Source organism: Myotis nattereri (assembly GCF_964212035.1).
Source record: "Myotis nattereri genome assembly, chromosome: 8".
In the NCBI taxonomy this organism is placed as follows: domain Eukaryota; kingdom Metazoa; phylum Chordata; class Mammalia; order Chiroptera; family Vespertilionidae; genus Myotis; species Myotis nattereri.
In genome coordinates, this window is record NC_138083.1 from 82,177,708 (window position 1) to 82,199,739 (window position 22,032).

The 22,032-nt window shown below is 42.5% G+C and overlaps 1 protein-coding gene across 2 annotated transcripts in view; it reads right to left on the reverse strand.

Moving 5' to 3' along the window:
* The window catches only part of EPG5 (ectopic P-granules 5 autophagy tethering factor), a gene marked incomplete at its 5' end in the record, with an annotated part of 85,985 nt that overhangs the window by 30,262 nt on the left and 33,691 nt on the right, over positions 1–22,032 (reverse strand). For both annotated transcript variants that reach the window (XM_081096515.1, XM_081096514.1), the window contains 11 exons: positions 385–547; positions 2,004–2,175; positions 5,534–5,678; positions 12,074–12,197; positions 14,817–15,038; positions 16,084–16,250; positions 17,790–17,912; positions 19,529–19,639; positions 20,015–20,212; positions 20,410–20,554; positions 21,165–21,305. In XM_081096515.1, the coding sequence (XP_080952641.1) occupies positions 385–547; positions 2,004–2,175; positions 5,534–5,678; positions 12,074–12,197; positions 14,817–15,038; positions 16,084–16,250; positions 17,790–17,912; positions 19,529–19,639; positions 20,015–20,212; positions 20,410–20,554; positions 21,165–21,305 (1,711 nt within the window). The remainder of the gene's footprint in view (positions 1–384; positions 548–2,003; positions 2,176–5,533; positions 5,679–12,073; positions 12,198–14,816; positions 15,039–16,083; positions 16,251–17,789; positions 17,913–19,528; positions 19,640–20,014; positions 20,213–20,409; positions 20,555–21,164; positions 21,306–22,032) is intronic.

The window sequence follows — 22,032 nt, forward strand, 5'->3', positions numbered from 1 at the left end:
CCACCACTTCCAACAACTTGAAACACACTGACACAGCCAGCCCCTGACCCCTAGATGAAGTCATGCTGACTCCATTCCCACAATGCTTCTTACTGAATCCAAACTATCATTATCAAAATCTTGTAAGGATCAGTTTAAGGCCCCCACTCTCACAATCTCCTCGATGATTCTCCTTTTCTTTGAATTTCTATCTGTTTTATATGACTTGTCAGCACTTACGGAAACGGGTAATTAGCTGTGTGTGTCTTCACTCCCCTAAAAACTGTTACATGTTTTGAGACATGGCTCACCTGCTATATACTTCTTTCAGTCTTTCTCAATGATATGCCAATTAGGGGCTCAATTAAAATTCTCTGAACTACAAAGGAATTTAAACCATCTTACCTGAACTGTTACAACTGCTGCTCCTTGGCATTTCTTACCACTAATGCCTCTACACTCCAAATGTAGTGTGGTCTGTTCTTCTCGATTAACATACTGTTTGGGCATTGTGTCCAACAGCTCACTATCCAGGGCAACTTGCTGAGATTCCCGAAGAGCAGCCGTTCTGGGAAAAAAAAAAAATCATCCCGGAGGTCAAAGAAAGTCTTAGAAAGATTTCATAATAAGTGATAAAGGCTTACAGTTACCCAAGCCTGCATTAGAGCAAGATATAAGGATTCCACAGCAAAAAGGCCAAAGGTGTGTGTGCCAAGGCTCACCCAAATTCTCACCCTGGCAGTCATGCTAACCAGAAAATTAAGAAACCAAGAAAAAGTGGGACAACTTTTTAGCCAGAAATAAAACTCCACTTAGAATCTGTTATATTAGCAATGCTTTTTAAATGAACCCTTAAATATATAAGAACAAATGAGAATTTCAACCTAATTTAACTATCCTAAAGGGGTGGTGCCCTTACTTGTACGTATCACTGATTTTTTAGGTATTAGTAACTCAAACTAAATTTTCAAAAATGGAGAAAGTTGCCCTAGCTGGTTTGGCTCAGTGGATAAGAACGTCGGCCTGCAGACTTAAGGGTCCCAGGTTCAATTCCAGTCAAGGGCACATGCCCAGGTTGCAGGCTCATCCCTAGTGAGGGGCATGCAGGAGGCAGCCAATCGATGATTCTCTATCATCATTGATGTTTCTCTCTCCCTCTCCCTTCCTCTCTGAAATCAATAAAAAACATATATTTCTTTAAATGGAGAAAGTTAATTCTTACATGGTGTCAATACTGTTCCAAGTGTAGTTATGATTACTTTCTCGTGCAGGCCAGTATGTGTGTGCCTACGTAGATGAGTTGTGTGCACATGCAAATACATAACTGGACCAAAAACAGCAAAGGAAACAAAGGCCAATAAGAGACTGATTCCCAGGGGCAGGAGTGGTGTGGAGTGGGTCAATGAGGGGAAAGGAGGCATCTGTAATACTTTCAACAATAAAGATAAATTTTAAAAAAAGGAGAGGTTGATTCCTGTGGGATTTGCCAAATAGACTCTTTTACTTTATAAAATAGACTTGCTACACACACGCTCCTTCTCACAAGATGGCAAGCTAGAACCTTAAAGAGTTGATCATTCTGTCTCTCTCGTGAATACAGAACACTAAATGCCTTTCCCGCACGTCGATCAATGCCTGTGCCGATTTTTAAGAGTATGGAGAGTGAGAGAGCAAAGCGATGACAAAAGAAAGTAAACCTCAATTCATCCCCTTTAAACACAACCTTTCCATTATCAGAAGGTTCCTCAGGAGAAGCGTAAGAAACACTTAGCTGGCACTGCTGACACTCAGAAATGCCACCACAGGAAACATGTACAAATTTATAGTCCATGAAAGCACCACATAATTTCCATGGGAAATTAAAAGACTTGTCACAACTTGGTTAACTAAAGTAGCCGTGTGAGTCCGTCTCCACCCGTTACCCGCCTGGCCAGAACGCTGATGAGGACCCTTCCAGGTGCTAAGTCACCCAGCTGTCAAGGCAGCAAGCAGGGAGGCGTGACCCGGGGGTCTCCTGGGCTTACCTGGCCTGATGTCGCAACAGATTCAGGTCTGTGCGCACCAGCTGGGTGGTGTCCTTCTGACTCAGGAGCACATCAGAGGAAATAACCGGCACAGGAGGCCTCACTGGGTGCAGAGCAAGGGGAGGCTGGGGAGCGTCATGCTTCCGCAAGTTACTTAAGACCCTCTCTTTAGCTGAAAGAAAATAAAGTTATATTTACTGAGTAATGGCTACAACTAGGTAGTAACTTACTAAGAGGGTGCAAAGCCCTGGCCTGCTACCATCATAAAATATGCTGAGATATACAGAATAGATACTTCAGAGGCCTAAATCTTTTATCATTTATAAGCTCTGAGGGAGCACCTACAGGCCTGCTAATACTCTCCCAGGAGCTGGGAGATCAGGAGCACGCGGTGTGATTGAATAGAACTCCTACCTCAAAAAGTCTTAATGATAGTTAAAGAGTTAAAGCTCACAATCTTAAATTATTACCCTAGATAGCCTTGCATGATGCACTAAGATGTTTGGACTTATGCTAGTACAAAGGGGATCTAGTGGCCCTAGCCAGTATGGCTCAGTGGATAAAGTGTTGGCCTGCAGATTGAAGGGTCCCAGATTCGATTCTGGTCAAGGGCACATGCCCGGGTTGTGTGCTTGATCCCCATTGTAGGGCATACCGGAGGCAACTAGCCGATCAATAATTCTCTCTCATTATTGATGTTTCTGTCTCTTCCTCTCCCTTCTTCTCTGAAATCAATAAAAATAAATTTAAAAAAACAAATAAAACAAAAAAACAACAAAGAGGATCTAGTGAACAGCTCTAAGTAAGCTTGAGAAAGATGGTAGCTACCATCAGACAATGGATTGGGGGGATGGGGCAGGTAGCCCAGTTAAAAGTTTAATGCAATCACCCAGATAAACTTCATAGGAATGGGAGAAAAAGAAATGAGCATCATGGAATACAGCTAAGCGAAAAATCTTAAATAGGCCAAGGTTTAGACAAGAGGGCTGAAAGTAGTCGAGTTAAAATGAATAAGAACATGGGGACAAACTCCTACAGAACTTATGTTTACATAGTCATATAGTCATTCATTCATTCATTCATTTACTATTCATTCACTCAACAAATAATCTATGGAGCCCAAATAAGAAATAAGGTGGCATATAAGAAAAATAAAGGTAAATCTGTACTGTTAACCTTGCAGTAAATTGCACATGTTCTCATATTGCTGAGTCCAAGTTAAATGTTGCCATTTCTACACCTAGTACACAGCTGAACACAACACAGTAGGTATCCAATATATCCTCCCTTCCCTCCCTCTCTCCTTACTACACTACACACATACCAGAGTGCAGGCAGGAACTGAAGAACATGAAGAAAAGCTGCCGCATCCCTGTTTCTTTTCCATAGCAAGATAACAGGGGATGAGAGGTCACGGGAGTGTCAAGTCAACAAGTACTTAAGGGACTACTATGAATTTCTGATTTCATTCCAAATGTAGCATTCAATTTTCTATTCTTGTTAAGAAAAACTAAGTTTAATAGACGTGATTTTACTTGGCATAAGAAGACTTGTACTATTTGTACCCCAAACAGATGGAATTTAACATTCCAAACAGGTCAAGTACAGGATTGTCCCTTAGAGCCGGGGTTTTTCCACTAGAACTACCACTCCCCGCACAGAATGTAACGAAGTTGGATATTAATCACTGGATAAGACTGCTGAGTATGCTCAGGTTTCTTTCCAGCAACATTTTAGGACATGACTCTAAAGAAAACTGGAAGCTCTTTTTCAAAATCAGTATCACTTATCATAAAACAAGAAAAGAAAAATCAAGGATATTTTAAGTGCAAAATAAAAGACAGGCAAAAATAAATTCAGAGCATTTTTAACTATAATCACCACTCTGGACCAAAAGTGACTAAATCTATAATTCTATTATATGCCCTACATTTAAAACTGGTCCAAGCCATGTTCACACTAACCACCTTTTTTACCTCTCAGGTTCACTATCTGCTCAGTGGGGATAAACCTCATAGGGCTGTTGGGAGGATGGAATTAACGCATATAAAGTATTGGGACAGAGCCTGGAACAAACTGAAGGCTGAACAAATTGCTCATTTTACTCCAGAGAAAACAATCCGCCTTTGGGGGCGGTATGAAGGCCATGTGAAAGCATTACAGATGGGAGGACATTAACAGAGCAGTATTCACCAGCTTCCAGACCTACAAACATGTTTCTTTTTCTCCTTAACAGACTTTAAAGAATAGAAAACGAGACTCGATGTGGCTGGGTTGAGGGCAACTTTTAGACCTTCCGCTATATACTTCTCTATACTGTTTAATTTTCTTCAATGAACACATATAATTTTTATAGTTGTGGTGAAAAACTATTATTATTTCAGGGGGAAAAAGTGGGGAGAAAGATCTTGGAGGGAAAATTTTAAAGCCTTAGATGAAACTGTCTAGCACCTTCCTTTTACAGATGAGTGGACTAAAGCTTTTTTTCTCTGATCACACAGCTAACTAGTTGGTTAGTGGCAGGGCTGGAACAAGAAGATATTTTTGCCTTTCTCTGAATCACTTCAGTGCTCTATTACACTACATATTACAATATTTTATTCAAAAGTTATGTTCATAATTGTATTATATGCCCTACATTTAAAAAATATATTCAGTATTAAAACCAGCAAGTGAACCTAAATATTGTTTTATGTTATTTTCGTTGTAAGATATGTCATCAACTTTCCAGGTTAAATGAGTTTTTGTGGCTTGGCATAGAAAACTGACAATTTATAAAACTGTTTCTTTAGAAAAATGCACTGTGAGAAAACAACCAAGTCAGAAACTTTAGGAATATAATCCATGTGTATTGTATGGTAAGAGTTCCAGATACAAAGAAAAGTTAATACACTTTTACTTCTGAACTGTAAAATTGCAAATCCAAAATAATGAAATGTAAAGTTGCACTTTATACATTGATGTCAATTAAAATGTCTTTTTAAAGTCACTTTTCAGTCTCCTTTTCAGGTAGGTAGAACCATGTGTCTCAATGTGAGCCAGTGAGCTATAACTGGATAGTCTGTACGCAGCTTCTGAAAAGAGTCCTTAAAGAAGGAGTTTCCCCTTCCTGTTGGGTAAAACGTGAATGTGACCGTAATCTTAACCTGGGACCATAAGTGGATGTCAGGTGTGAAGACAGTGGGGCAGCCACAGAGGAGGAGCAGGGGTCCTTGAAGGCTTATAGGTCATGAAGCTACACACCACTCTGAGAGGCCTGCATCCAGACTCCTTTTACATGAGAAAAAACAAATTAAATCTCTATCTTATTTAAAAAAAAATCTCTATCTTATTTAAGCCATTACTATTTTTGAATTTTCTCTCACTCACAGCCTAACCTAATCCTAAGTGGTAGACAAGTTAACTATGAACTCCTTAAAAAATCAATGCTTACTGGAGGAATACGCTATTGTACACCTTAACCCTCAAAGGCTCTGATTCCCTCATCATTCCATCCTTCATACAAAGGGGCTGATGCTTGTATGACTCACCCAAAAAAGGATCAGTGAAGTCTAGCTGAACTGACAAACTGCAGGATGTGGAATGGGACTCAAGTTTGGCCTGCGTCCACAGGCCAATGGTTTCTTGAAACTCGTAATGTATGCGCTCCATGTTCAGATATTCCATCCACAGATCCTAGAATGAAAACACAGAACCTTAACTTTCCCAGATATATTCACATATAAACCTATATATTTAACTATAAAGTGAACCAATAAGTTTGGTCTATTCCAAGTTCTCCAGCATTAGGAAGAATCGCATTTAAAACTGACACTCTAACAATCTTAGCAAGAATCTCAAAACTTTTTTGATATTTACCATTGATCAGAAAAACTAATTTTATAGTCCCACTAAATGTATATTTATAAATTATACATACATATTACTGAGCTAAGAAATTATAAGACATAGGTAAATAACAGAAATTGTACAGAGATAAATTTAAATATATTGAAAATAATTGAATCTGGATTAGCTCAAACCCTATGTCCCATGAACAATTTACAGGGAACAGAAAAACATATTAAACTTCACCACAAAGATGCAGTAAACAAATGTAGACTGTGGGGAAACTCTATGGACAAACTACCCAGTTTCTTTAACAAATGAATTGCAAGGGAGAAAAGGACTAAGGGGAGGACCTACAGATTAAAAGGACTTAAGAGCTATAAACCAATCACAAAATTCAGATCCTGATTCAAAGGAACTGTACAAATACAGCACAACAAAACTTTTACGACATTTATGAGACAATGAGAAATTTGAACACTGATTAGATGCTTGATTTTAATAACCTATTATTGTTTTTCCAATGTAAATGCTATATTGGACTATGTTATCTTTTAATCTTCATCTTTTTTTTTCTATCATCAAAAAGGATTCAGGGAAAAAGAAAGTGCATGCAAGCATGGTAAGCCATGTGCACTTTTAATCCTCATCTTTTAATATCTTTATTTATCAAGTGCTCTCTAGGATTAGCTACAAGATAACATGGTGGAGGGTACGGGTGAACTACAGATGAAACTACACACATGGTACACAAAGTGAGGAGGGGGAGAATGGGCATGTCTATTATACACTACTGGAGGCCCGGTGCACAAAATTCATGCGGGGGGGGGGGGGGGGCGCAGGTTCCCTCAGCCCAGACTGCACCCTCTTCAATCGGACATACCCCTTGCAATGTGGGGCCGCTGGCTCCTAACCGCTCACCTGCCTCCCTGCCTGATCGCCTCTAACCCCTCTGCCTGCCTGCCTGATCACCCCTAACTGCTCTCCTGCCAGCCTGATTGCCCCCAACTGCTCTCCCCTGCCAACTTGATTGCCCCTAACTGCTCTCCCCTGCCTGCCTGATCGCCCCTAACTGCCCCCCTGCCAACCTAGTCACCCCCAATTGCCCCCCTGCCAGCCTGATCACCCCTAACTGCCTCTGCCTCAGCCCCCACCACCATGGTTTTGTCCGGAAGGAAGTCGGAGGTCTGGAAGATGGCCAGTCGACCTGGTCTAATTAGCATATTACCCTTCTATTAGTATAGATAGATTATATAGGATAGGATTGCTTAAATGGAGGGGGAGCCTTTTTCAGCAGGAGGAGATGCTCTTTGCAGACAAAAATACGTAATCCCTATATCTGGACTGATAGCCAGCCATATGCACTATACTGCCAAATCAATCATTAAAAAATTGAACTGCTTTCTTACATCTTATACCAAACAGCTATTGCCCTTAAAACCCGCCTCAGCCCCTACCTTAGGATCTGCCTTCGCAGTTCACCCAGATTAGGTTCTGATTGGTTGGCTCCTATGGCAGTCAGCATCAAAAGCTCTGCCTCCTAGGCAGCCACTGGCTCCTCAGAGTTCACCTAGACTTGGTTCTGACTGGTCAGTTTCTATGCCAGTCAGCATCAAAAGCTTTGCCTCCTAGGCAGCCATTGGCTCTTCTGGGAAATCCTCTGCAGCAGCTGCTGATCAGGCCCTGTCTGTCTGTCTGTCTCTCTCTCTCTCTCTCTCTCTCTCTCTCTCTCTCTCTCTCTCTCTCTCTCGGGCTTGCCAGCAGCCACAGCAGCTGCTGATCAGGCCCTGCCTCTCTCTCCGAGCCTCTATCTGGGCCTGATCCACAGCTGCCATGCCTGCCTGGCCCCGCCCACCCCCCACCACCCCACCACCCCACCCACTTGCCCACCTGCCCACCTGCTGACAGCCTTCCTGTGATAGGAGCCTGTGGGCTGTGGGGGAGGGACCGAGAGGTGCTCCATGCACTTCCTGGTGACTGGTCATCCTTCTGGTCTTTTAGGTCCTGAAGGCCCTAGGCTATTATTAGTATAGATTCTATTTCCTGTACAATTGAATCTTTTCATAGTAAAAGATGAAATAAAAAATTAGAAAAAATAGAACTTCCAGCATTCTTTTCCCACACTCCAGTGAGCTGTCTTGCATATTCTTTTTTGTCTTGCACATTCTTGTATTTCTCTATGTACTTCACTTTGGGGATCACTACAAATTAGAATGGTGGACTCACTTTAATGAGAAAAAAGAGTCAACCATCACTGAACACTAAAAACTACTTCAAATAGTAATAGTAGATGATCAGTTATAGACTATGGCTCCTTTTTTCCCCTTATTTTAAGTGGTCTAAAGGATCCTTCTGAGCCTGAAAATGTCCCTGGCTTCAAATTAGCACACTGCCATTAAGTCCTAAGTCATTATTTCCAAACTAACCATGGCACAAGGCACTCCAGACTCAGAGAAGGAACTTCCAAGTCATCCTGATCACAGGATGGTTCCTAAATGCACCCAACTGCACAAGGGCCATGCCAGGCCTTCCTGCTGTGCATACACATAAACATCTCCTTTAAGTGGGGCCACTGTTACCTTCTCTGCCTCTGTGCTAAGTAACTGCTGACAGAGGCCAACAATTAGAGAAGATTCCTGAGAATCAGTGATGGATTAAGCAGAGATGCCTCAGAAAACACAAAAGGACAGAAAAACCTAGAACTTGGATTACAGATAAAAAATAGGAGCTATAGTTCTAGCTGGTTTGGCTCAGTGGCTAGAGCATTGGCCTGCAGACTGAAGGGTCCCGGGTTCGATTCCAGTCAAGGGCACATGCCTGGTCAGCGGGCTCGATCCCCAGCAGGGAGCATGCAGGAGGCAGCCGATCAATGATTCTCTCTCATTATTGATATTTCTATCTCCCCCTCAATAAAAATATATTTTTTAAAAATAGAAGCTATAAAAGCAAAGGGCAAGCAGACTTAAGAAAAACAAAGCAATTAACTCAGTAGATGCTGGAGAGCCAAGATAAATATCAAAGAACCAAAAGAGCTATGATTAATTTTTCACAACACCAAGTACCTACACCTTAAGGCCTTGGTGTGTGGCATGTAAAGAAGAAATGGGTATGGAACCTCACTCAGGATTTCACGACACTAAGATCACATTTATTTTCCCTATTTCAGGTCTCAACTCAAAGATCACCACTCCTGCCCCAGTCTGAACTGGGTGCTGCTCCTGTGTCCCCACAGCACCCTGTACATTCTACTCCCACAATCTTTCTCACCAGACGTAATCACTGTTTAGTCCCTCATTTGACAGTAAGCTCCTTGAAGGCAGGGACTGTGCCAGATCTCTTTTTGTATATTTGACATTTGATATCTGATACCTTAAAACCACTAAATAAATACTCATGGAAGAAAGAGAAGGTAAAAAGAAAAATGAAGGGAGGAAAGAAAGAGAGAGAAAAAGGAAGAAGGAAAGAAATCAAAGACACCTACTAGAAATGAAATACTACATATAATATGGAAGCAGATAAGTTTAAAAATCTACATTAAAGTCTCTCAAGTCTTAGAGGTTCCTAAATCCCATCCCAGTGTCAAGGTCAATGCCCACTAGAGTTCAGCACCTAGAAAAATGGAACTAGAATAGGAGAAATGTGTACACACACACACACACACACACACACACACACACACAGAAGGTAAGAGAAAACTTAAAAGTTTTGGCCTGAAAAAGGACCACAGACATCTCTGGGTTCTAGGGAGAGAACAGCTTAGAATATGTAAAGACTAGAGAGAACCAAGATGGCGGCATAGGTTAACGCCGGAGTTTGCTGCTTTGAACAACTACTTCAAAAGTGAAACTAAAAGACAGAACGGACATCACCCAAAACCACTGGAACGCTGGCTGAATGGAAGTCCTACAACTAGGAGGAAAGAGAAACACATACGGACACTCAGAGGAGGCGCAATGCTGAAGTCAAATTCTGAGGTGCGGAGTGCGCGGAGCGGGCTGGCGGTGGAGGGCGCGGTTGGCGTTTTCAATCGGGAGGGAGTCGCAGACTCTGAGCTCCAGATCCGGGCGAGTCTTTAGGGACCCAGACTCAAACGGGAGAAGCGGGACTGCCTGGCTTCGGTCAGAGCGAGTGCAGCTTTCTCTCCGAGGTTTGCAGCGGGTGCTGGGACTCAGAGAGGCAGAGCCCCTGGGGACAGGACTGAGAGCCGCCATCACTGCTCTCTCCGGCCCACCCTGTTGATCCTGTGCGACCCGCCCTGCCCAAGCCCTGCACACAGGCATTTGCCGGATAGCCTCAGGCAAAGGCTAGATTAGCACCTCCCTAGAGGACAGAAGTTCTCTCACTGCTGACACAGCTGATTCTCATAGCCACTTGGCCTGGAGGTCAAACCCTCCCTGGAATTAGCTACAAGATTTAACTATAAGACTGCGCACAAAGACCACTAGGGGGTGCACCAAGGAAGCATAACAAAATGCGGAGACAAAGAAACAGGACAAAATTGTCAATGGAAGATCTAGAGTTCAGAACCACACTTTTAAGGTCTCTCAAGAACTGTTTAGAAGCCGCCGATAAACTTAATGAGATCTACAAGAAAACTAATGAGACCCTCGATGTTATATTGGGGAATCAACTAGAAATTAAGCATACACTGACTGAAATAAAGAATATTATACAGACTCCCGACAGCAGAACAGAGGAGCGCAAGAATCAAGTCAATGATTTGAAATGCGAGGAAGCAAAAAACACCCAACCGGAAAAGCAAAATGAAAAAAGAATCCAAAAATGCGAGGATAGTGTAAGGAGCCTCTGGGACAGCTTCAGGCGTACCAACATCAGAATTATAGGGGTGCCAGAAGATGAGAGAGAGCAAGATATTAAAAACCTATTTGAAGAAATAATGACAGAAAACTTCCCTCACCTGGTGAAAGAAATGGACTTACAGGTCCAAGAAGCGCGGAGAACCCCAAACAAAAGGAATCCAAAGAGGACCACACCAAGACACATCATAATTAAAATGCCAAGAGCAAAAGATAAAGAGAGAATCTTAAAAACAGCAAGAGAAAGAAACTCAGTTACCTACAAGGGAATACCCATACGACTGTCAGCTGATTTCTCAACAGAAACTTTGCAGGCCAGAAGGGAGTGGCAAGAAATATTCAAAGTGATGAATACCCAGAACCTACAACCAAGATTACTTTATCCAGCAAAGCTATCATTCAGAATTGAAGGTCAGATAAAGAGCTTCACAGATAAGGAAAAGCTAAAGGAGTTCATCACCTCCAAATCAGGATTATATGAAATGCTGAAAGGTATCCTTTAAGAAGAGGAAGAGGAAGAAAAAGGTAAAGATACAAATTATGAACAACAAATATGCATCTATCAACAAGTGAATCTAAGAATCAAGTGAATAAATAATCCGATGAACAGAATGAACTGGTGATTATAATAGAATGAGGGACATAGAAAGGGAATGGACTGACTATTCTTGGGGGGGAAAGGGGTGTGGGAGATGCGGGAAGAGACTGGACAAAAATCGTGCACCTATGGATGAGGACAGTGGGTGGGGAGTGATTGCGGATGGTGGGGTGGGAACTGGGAGGAGGGGAGTTATGGGGGGAAAAAAGAGGAACAAATGTAATAATCTGAACAATAAAGATTTAATTAAAAAAAAAAAAAAAAAAACAGACTTCAAAATGAAGGCCATAACAAGAGATAATAAAGGTAAAAAAAAAAAAAAAAAAAAAAAAAAAGAATATGTAAAGACTAGAACTGAGTACTTCCAGAAGGGCAACCAAAACTGTGACACCTGCGAGTCATCTCCAAAGCCACATAAAGGTGAGCTCCCATCTAGGCCACGTAACTTCATATATAATGTATGAATCCGAACAAATTCTCACACGGTGCTTTTTATGGGAGTGGAGATGACAGCTAAAAGTGTTCGGCTTCCAACAATTTAAATTAAGAAAGTATACAAGCAGTTCGAGGAAGGCTATGTTTATGAGATGGTAGAAAGTCCTAGACTGAGTTTTAGGCATTCAGGTGAGGTCATGGTGGGGCCGGAAATTCAAGAGGGACTATCCCTTTAATACAACAATCACTAGTATACTGACAAAATCCACAAAAACAATGACCATTCGAGCATGTGATTTCCATATCTGTAAGTGGTTTTACCCTTCGATTATGAATGTGACCAATTCAAAATACAGCCAGAGATGCTAAAAGAGACACAGCCATAGTCTCACCTGCTGATTCTGCATCACTTTGGCTAGCCTGTGAGTGTCATAATGCTTTGGTAGAGTAGGGATATAGGTATCTCCTTTTTGAAAATTCTCATCTTCTAGCCATAATATATATACGTTGAAGAGCCTAAAAGAAAAGAACATAATTATATAAAATATAAAAAGATGTGCACACAGATGAAGTTTCTTACATCTCTAGAAACAATGGCACCACAACATAAAAGTAAAGAAGGCACATGGTACAGAAAATGTTCCCAACAACCATCACTCTCCCATAAAGCTCATGAGCCAGCTGGGGAGAAACAGGTTACAAATAAAATATAATGCAATTATTGCTAAAAGACAAGGTGTGAAGAAAGAACTCTGGGAATTCCATTATTAAATACAGTAAACAGAAAAAAACCTGGAAAGGTGATTTTATCACAAACCTAGGAATGAATTTGGAGCTGCTCTTTCCTGAGCAACCCAGTCAATGAGCCTTAGTGCTTTGAAAAGTTTAAACAACATCCAAATAAATATACCTCCTGTCTTCCTGAGAAAAGTAAATGCCATTTTCAACTTACGCATTGGCAGCACCTGCCAGCGGTAGGCTCAATGGCATCTCCTGCCACAGGAGTCACAGATAGAATCCACAGCATGTGTGATCCTAGACCAGTGATGGCGAACGTTTTGAGCTCGGCGTGTCAGCATTTTGAAAAACCCTAACTTAACTCTGGTGCCGTGTCACATATAGAAATTTTTTGATATTTGCAACCATAGTAAAACAAAGATTTATATTTTTGATATTTATTTTATATATTTAAATGCCATTTAACAAAGAAAAATCAACCCAAAAAATGAGTTCGCGTGTCACCTCTGACACAGTGTCATCGGTTCGCCATCACTGTCCTAGACCCATTAAGAAGAAATAAAACAAAGCCAAGCTATAAAGAGAAAGAAAAACAATCTGAACTTTCCAGTAAAAACATTTTATAAATTTTAATGATGTTTCCTTTGTTTTTATTTTTTGTTTTAATAAGGAACACAGTCGATTTAGCTAAAATCACTTGTACTTTAAGCAGCTGTTTGCAGCAAAAGGTACCAGAGTAGTCTCCAGCACAAGAGTGACTGGGTGAGGAACTGGGCGGAGGTGGCATGACTTGGCTTTGCTCAATGAAGTGGAAAATTACCTCCTTTATCTCTGGAGTGGTCTGTGTAGGAAGAGAGCCGAGACTGGGGTTTGAGCTCTTGCAGGGGAGAGGCTGGTATGGATCTCTCTTCCAGCCCGATTCGATTAGATCAGTGGTTCTCAACCTTCCTAATGCCGCAACCCTTTAATGGGGGTCCTCATGTTGTGGTGACCCCCAACCATAAAATTATTTTCGTTGCTACTTCATAACTGTAATTTTGCTACTGTTATGAATCGTAATGTAAGTATGTGATATGCAGGATGTATTTTCATTGTTACAAATTGAACATAATTAAAGCATAGTGATTAATCACAAAAACAATATGTAATTATATATGTGTTTTCCGATGGTCTTAGGCGACCCCTGTGAAAGGGTCGTTCGACCCCCAAAGGGGTCGTGACCCACAGGTTGAGAACCACTGGATTAGATGGACACTACCAACACGACAAAGGAAGGGGGATTTAAGAGAGGCAGAGGGAACAGCAGAGACTTTCTTCGCTGATCTAAATGTTCAAAGATAAAGTCTTCCCACTGGTTAAGCCTGGTTAACAATCAGTTTCCCTCGAGCAAGTAAAACAGGGAGAAATCATTTGGAGGCTGAGAGACAGCCCTAGGGCTCTGATGTCCAGCCCAAGCCTCATTGCTGGCTCCAAGCACAGGGTGTCCACACCAAGACATTTTGTTCCCAGGACTAACATAAAGAGCCATTTTTAATGTCTTACTTATAAGACTAAAATCTGGTTTATAGCAAACTTATAAATGAAAGGTGAAGGGCCCTAGCTAGTTTGGTTAAGTGGATAGAGTGTCGGCCTGCAGATTGAAGGGTCCCAGGTTTGATTGTGGTCAAGGGCACATGCCCAGGTTGTGGGCTCGATCCCCAGTAGGGGACGTGCAGGAGGCAGCCAATCAATGATTCTCTCTCATCATTGATGTTTCTATCTCTCTATCCTTCTCCTTTCCTCTCTGAAATCAATAAAAACATATTTTTAAAATAAATTTAAAAAATAAATGAAAATGGGATAGGGACCCAAACTTATTTCAAAGTTCTTAACCTTTTGGGGATGCCAATATTGTGCCGATTTTAGAAGCAGTTTTGGGAGATTACTAGATCCCACTAAATCCCACCCCAGGTGGGTCCTGAAATCCCCTAAGAGGCTATGAACTCCCACTTAAAGAGCTCTGCCATGCTCATTTATTTCTTTTTTTTTTTCTTTTTTTCTTTTCATTTATTTCTTTTACAAAACTACCAAGCAGGCTTCACCTGTTGTTCACCTGCCACAGCCAACTGTTTAGGTTTATTTCTGTTTTTACATTAAAAAAATGACATAAGCCTCTAGTTTAAGATCTTTCACTCCAGGTGAAAGACTCCAGGTACTCACAAACTGCTGATTCATTTCCCACAAGAAACATAAGAAGAGAAACATTACAAGACATAAACCTATAGTCAAAGCTGCCTTCCCTAGTGAATCTAACAAGAGAGTAACATCCAGTAGTTAAGGAACAAGTAACTGCCCCAGCACAGTACTGCCAACATTACGTGCCAACAACACGTAAATGGCTAAACAACCACGTGTTACCTCACTAGCTCCGTGTGCAGCTCGGGTGAAGTCAGGTAAGCAGGGGTGCCAGCCGGGCTCTCGGGTGGCCCTTCACTGCCCTCTGCTGGAACACGGAGGGCCTTGCTCGCTGCGTGGTGGAAATCAGCTACCTCGGTCAGGCGCCTCTTCATTTCTTTCAACAAATTAGTATGTGCAGGGCTTTGGAAAAATCTTCTTCCGATACAACCATCTATGGGTAGCCTTAAGAAATACAAGCATGGATCACAACAAGATCAATACACGATGTACCTCCTATGTGACCACAAAATCACAATAACAAGTCAATTTACTATAGCTGTATATATACTGCGTTAAATTAATACACACTAGTTCTACCATAACAGTTATTATGAGGCTCCAACAAAATGGTATATATGAAAAGTTTTTTTAAAAATGAAATGCTATGCAAATTCAAGATATTATCACCACTTAGACTGGTACGGAAGAGATTAAAAATAGTCTCTCCTCGCCCTAGCCAGTTTGGCTCAGTGGACAGAGCATCAGCCTGCGAACTGAAGGGTCCCAGGTTCGATTCTGGTCAATGGCACATGCCCTGGTTACGGGCTCGACCCCCAGTGGGGGGGGGGGGGACATACAGAAGGCAGCCAATCAATGGTTCTCTTTCATTGATGTTTCTATCTCTCTCTCCCTCTCCCTTCCTCTCTGAAATCAATAAAAATATATATATTTTAAAAATAGTCTCTGCTCTTGAAGAACTTGCAATCTGGTAGAAAACAGACGTTTCAAAGAATTAACATTTATGTTTCGAGGGAGCGAGTTAAGGTAGTGAAAGATGAGCTAGGAATTGAATTGGAGCTAAAGATCAATGGTCAGTAACAGTGGGCAGTTCCAGCTGGTCAGTCCCTTCATATCCAGTGGAAATGTTGGACGCCCCCAGGCCCAGCCCAAAGGCTGCCAGACACAGCTTGGCCTTTGTCCACACCTGCTCGATTCATCACAGATCTCCTCCAACGAGCCCCATGACAGTCACAAGCAGCCTATTTGGGGCAATTTCTCTCCCTTTGCATTTCCAGAGGTTCCAGGGTGTTGTCTCCCCCACGTTGGGTATGGGAGATGGTAAAGAGAGAGCTGCCACAAGATATCCTGAACAGTTGTGAAGCAGGAAGGGAGGGAAACTCCTAGCTGAGACTCTAGCTCACCTGCCTCAGTGTGAGAACTCAGCGCAGCAGAGCAGTGCTAAGGCAGGAAGGATTCACAGAAACAGACGACGGTACTGGCTACCTACCCGTATTGCGGTCCTGGGCGGTGCAGGTACAGCAGGAAGAACTTCTGCCAGATGAGCGGCAGAAGAGGGTGATCAGATGGAGTGACAAGAGCCTGGTGGGCCCAGCGATAGACCAGCAGCCTCTGCAGCGACGGGACGAGGGGGAGCTTCAGCTGGGCCTGGGCTTTCTACAGAAGAGGCGGAGCTATGAGCAGCCATGAAATGAACACACGTGCAAAGTTTGCTCTTTCTAAATGATCCAGAACTTACTTCTCCAACCCACTAGCTAACATTTTAACCTCCTTGTTAGCAGGAGATAAGGGGTAACTTTTCTTCTGTCAAAACATTTCACAGACCCTAGAATTGAAAAGGGTCTCAACTGTCACCCTAACCTCATGTCCATGCCTTGACACACCTTTATGTCTTTGTATATAAAACACTACAGTGCAAGAAAGTAGGAGATGGCCCTGGCAGGTTTGGCTCAGTGGACAGAGCGCCGGCCTATGGACTGAAGGGTCCCGGGTTCGAGTCTAGTCAAGGGCACATGCCTGGATGCGGTCTCTATCCCCAGCGGGGAAGGGGGGGGCGGGGGGAGCGGATTGTGTAGGAGGCAGGCTGATCAATGATTCTCTCTCATCACTGATGTTTCTCTCTCTCTCTCTCCCTCTCCCTTCCTATCTGAAATAAAAATATATTTTAAAATCCTATATAATAAAACCCTAATATGCAAATTGACCAAACTGCGGAACCCATCGCTATGATGCACACTGACCACCAGGGGGCAGATGCTCAATGCAGGAGCTTCCCCTTGGTGGTCAGTGCGCTCCCACAGGGGAAGCGCCACTCAGCCAGAGAAGGCTCACGGCTGGCGAGTGCAGCAGCGGTGGTGGGAGCCTCTTCCACCTCTGCTACAGGCAGATGGTAAGGAATGAGGGTCCCAGACTGCGAGAGGGCGCAAGCTGGACTGAGGGACCCCTCCCCGCCAAGTGCACGAATGTCGTGCACCAGGCCTCTAGTGAATAATAATAAATAAATAAAAATAAAACACCAAACGTTTATTAAAAAAAAAGAAAGTAGATGAAAACCAAAAGTAAAGTTTACTGTCAAACTTTATCAATCTCTTGAAAATTAGATTTTTAAAAGGACTTTCAAGAGTGATAAATTGTTTGATTGGCTCTGAAACTCCAAAGCAAAGTCAATAGTCCAAGCATGTCAAACTTGCAGCCGGCATTTAAATGAGGCATGCGGCCTGCCGGCCACAAGTCTGACACGCCTGGGGGACCCTAAAAGAGAAGGCACTTAGTTAGTTCTAAAGCTTTGTTCCAGTCTTTCTCATACTTTAGTGAGCCTGAGGATCAGCTAGGGAGTTTTTAAAAATAAATTCCTGATCCTACTCCAAACTCAGAATTTCAGAAGTTGGGAGTCCAAGAATCTCCAGGAGATTCTGATGCACGTGGGACACACTGGAAATTGCTTTAAAACACTGGTGATCTCCTTCACATGCAATGAGCACGGCCTTCAATAATCAGTGTGACTCTCAATGTGCAATGAACCCTGGGAAAGACGCATACACTTCAAGTATAACATTTTCTACATTGGTCTAGTTATGTGCTTTCCAAACATTCACAACAAACGAAACCATAGGTGTTCAAAAGCTACAGGTGAATCCATCAACATCAAAGCATAAACCACCTTCTCCCACTCAAATGCAGAACTGGTATTTGCACCTTCAAAGCTTGGTCAGGAGTGAAAGAAGGGTTTATAACCAATTCCCCTTCAACAACTCTTCTGAGTTGAGAATCTTCTTCAAAGATGGACTCCATGTTCAGGACGGTCCATGCAAACCACACCTACGATGACAACAGGTAACAGTAGAGCAATCAGCAGCTCACTAGGCAAACAAAATACATTCTGATAATCCACAAACTAATATCTTTCCTATCATAGATCTCAATCAACAAATATTTAGGGTTTCTAAAATTAACAGTTTTCATACCTATCTATACTCTTATCACAGATATAAATTCAGATAAAACAGTTCACTTAAAAATGTCAAATTCCTTTATACTAAAACAGGATGTTTGTTTGCTCAAAAACATTTAGCAGGCAGTTTCTATATGCATGGAAGACAGGAAAGAGAGATAGACACAAGCTCTGCTCTTAAGAAGTTTTCCATCTAGCCCAGCCGGTGTGGCTCAGTGATTGAGCATAGACCCATGAACCAGGAGGTCACAGTTCAATTCCCGGTCAGCGCACATGCCCAGGTTGCAGACTCCATCCCCGGTAAGGGGTGTGCAGGAGGCAGCTGATTGATGATTCTTTCTCATCATTTATGTTTCTATTTCTCCCTCTCACTTTCTCTCTCTGAAATCAATGAAAATATTTTTTTTAAAGAGGTTTTCCTTCTAACAGGAGACAAGACTAATATGCAAGTAACCAAAAGTGGAAGTGTGTAGTGGTGACTACTGAGTCAGGAATAATGTGCTATGGGAAGCCAGAGGGAGGGAGGGTATGTTCAGAGAAGGCTCTACATAGAGACTGGAGGAAAGGCTTGCCTAGTAAAACAATCAGCTAGCCCAGTGGTCGGCAAACTCATTAGTCAACAGAGCCAAATACCAACAGTACAACGATTGAAATTTCTTTTGAGAGCCAAATTTTTAAAACTAAACTATATAGGTAGGTACACTGTTATTAACTGAATTAGGGTACTCCTAAGGCTTAGGAAGAGCCACACTCAAGGGGCCAAAGAGCCGCATGTGGCTCACAAGCCGCAGTTTGCCGACCACGAAGCTAGGCAAAGGCAAAGACGTGAGCAGGTAACAGCAAGGAGTTGGCTTCAGCTAGATCTCAAGAAGTATAAGCAGGAGGTAAGACTGATAGGAGGTGAGGGATGTTACTACTGGCTTAAGTGATGAAACAGGCGTAATTCAACACGAAGTCTAAGAGGTGGTAATAATGATGAAAATAATGTGCTGGTGATAATGATGACAGCAATAATAACAGCCAACACCTATCCAGTGAGCACTACATGCTAAGCACTGTTCTAATGCTTTGCATGCTGGTGCAATCGTTATTTCCTTTTGACAGTTGAGGAAACTGAGGACAGAGAGGTAAGCAAGCTGCCCAGGGCACAGCGCCAGCAAATGGCAGCATCCTCTGGCTCCAGTGTCCAGTCTTAACCACTCTGCCATGCGGCTGGCCAGGCTGTGCAGTCAGGCAGACCGGGTCTGGTCTCGAGCTGTCTGAACCTGAGCCAGCCACTAATGCCCTCAGTTAACCCCTCTATGAAACAGAAACAGCGACAGTGAAACTCAGCAGAGGCTACTGTGAGGATGGGATGAAGACGTACTCGCCTAGTGAGTGCTATGTCAATGCTAGTTATGGGAGGCTAGTAATAATGTACTAGTAAGGATGAAAACGATATTAAAGTTCACTGAGGTAACAAATGCTCCCAAGGGTTTCCTACCTGAGTGGGCGTGGCCAAGCCCTCCACGAAGGAAGGAGTGATGTTGCCGGCCACGATCCAGCTCACCAAGGAAGAGAGCAGACTCCGGTCACAGTGGTAACCCAAAGCATTCTACACCGGGGAGAGGATTGGAGCAGAGAGAGGAAGCTTTAAAAAAAAACCTTATCAATGACCTTTTCAGGAATATCAGCAATTATCTTACTATAATGTAAGATGCTGGTAAGACACGGATTTCAATAATGCATTAGTCCACCAGCAATCACAGACCCAGGCAGTGTATTACAGCCAAATGTAATGGGAGTGCAGGGATATTTCTTTGGCTTTATGGGGATCTGAGCCAATGGACTGCGGTTACTGAGATAAGACTTCAGTAAGACAAGTTTTTTTAGCCACAGAGTAGTGCTGAGAATGGTGTTTTGAGGGGAAGCTTCTTAGAAGGCTACTATCTAGCAAGGGCCTGAAAGATAAATTCTCTAATAGGTTTACCTTATGTTGCTGGTAGAGTAATTTCTGCACACAGTCCTCCTGCATGAGCTGAAAAGCTGTTTTACACAAGTGGTCCATAAGGAAGAGGACGGGTTGTTCTCGGAACCAAAGATGTTGGCTTATTAGAGCCTGAACCCAAAACTCCAATACGGCAATGGGGCCCACCTCATTGGGCTGAGTGCTTACAGATATGTGGGCCTATGGAGAAAGGGCTCAGGTGAGGTGAAAGGTAATAACCAACCTCCCATTTTTTAAAACACCAACAAAACAGTATCTACCTCCACTCCAAAACCCCAATCTACTGACTTTCTTGGCCAAAAGGACTGTGCCAAGAGCTCTGGAATGACCAACATGGAGATGCGCTGGCACTAGGGGTGCTTGGGAAGGGCCCTGACCTGGATCATGCTGTTGAGAAGCTTCACGTTGTCCCCATGGCTGGCTCCAGTCAGATGCTGTGCCACCTTGTGGGTGACCTGCTGCGTGACACCCTGAGGGACGCCACTGTCCAAGTGCAGGAACAGCAGGAGGTGTGACAAAAACCTGCCAACACATACAATGACACACTTTATCTTCCAAAGTCAACAGAATTTCCAGTGGGTAATTACTTACGAAAAAGAAGAAAAATATTACAGTGGTCCCATTTTTTAGACCAGCTTTATTTACGGATTCTGATAAACCTTCAAGAATTTCAAAAGAATCAAGTTTTCCAATTTCATGTGGGTTAAAAGGAACTGTATTTACCAGGAGAAGGGTATGAACAGACTCAAGACACACAAACACGTGCAAATTAAAGAGAATCTGAGGAAAAACACTCCAAAGTGCCCCAATATCCCTTCTACACTCCCCACTTCACTAACAAAAGCAGAAATGTTAACAAAATCATTCCACAGTATTTTCTTGGGTGTCAACTTCACACAGGTCACATATAGGGCACTTATCTAAAATACATCTAACCCATTAACCTCTCTCATAGCACCCTGTTGTTTTCCTTCATGGTCCTTAAAACCAGTAACTACATCCTGAGGATGTGATAACTTCCTGTGTCTGACAGCAATGCCCGGCCTGCTTTGCTCACCACTGTACAGATGGTAGCAGCACACAGAAACCAGAGACGTAGTCATCTGTACCTGCTGAGCTGTTCTCTACTTACTGCTCATTCTTCAGAAGGTAATACTGGCAAGGGTAGAACAAAGGCAGAATCTTGTCCAGGACATGGACCACTGTTCTCAAATGCCTCGACTGGACCAGAATTCCCAACAGTGGGATGCCTTCTGCACAGAACTTCTCAATGCTATGGAAAAAGAAAAAGGCAATGAGCATACAAGGCAGCCAGTTCATAAACTGATGTTCTTCCAATGAGCTGTCAGCCTACATGATACCAGGATTATCTTAAGTCTCCAGCACATTCTTGCATACACAAACTTCACACAGAAGTATTAGAATCGGAACTCTGGAAGTACAAAGGAACTTAAACATTCATCTATATTTTCATTTTATAGATGAGAAAGGTGAAATATGTGCCCAAATTCACATAATTTCCTAGTGTAGGGTCAAAATTTGCAGGTTTGCAAATTTCTAGTCCAGAGCACTTGCTGCTACCCTATTTTGTTTCCCAAATGGTGCTTCTGCTAAGAGTTAAGGGGCTCTCATTATTTGCTAGTCTTACAAGGTAGTCACAGCAAAGAAAAGACTCAAAGGTGAGCTCAATCTGACAGTCTACTCTGGCAAAGGTCTTCTGAAACCACTTTGGCATCAAAATTTACTCCAGAGAATCTATCCTTAAGAAATAATCTCAAAGATAGAAAAAAAGAGAGATAACCCATGTAAAAATGTGCTTCTCAGAATTATTTATAACTGCAAACTTGGAGGCCAAAATGACATGTAAATATTGAGAAAAACCCATTCAATGGGAATATTATTGCACAATTTTTAGATAATGCATTTGATGGCCATGGGCAACATGAAAAAATACTTCTGCTATAACAATAGAGGGAGGAAAAATATAAAATGTTATACTT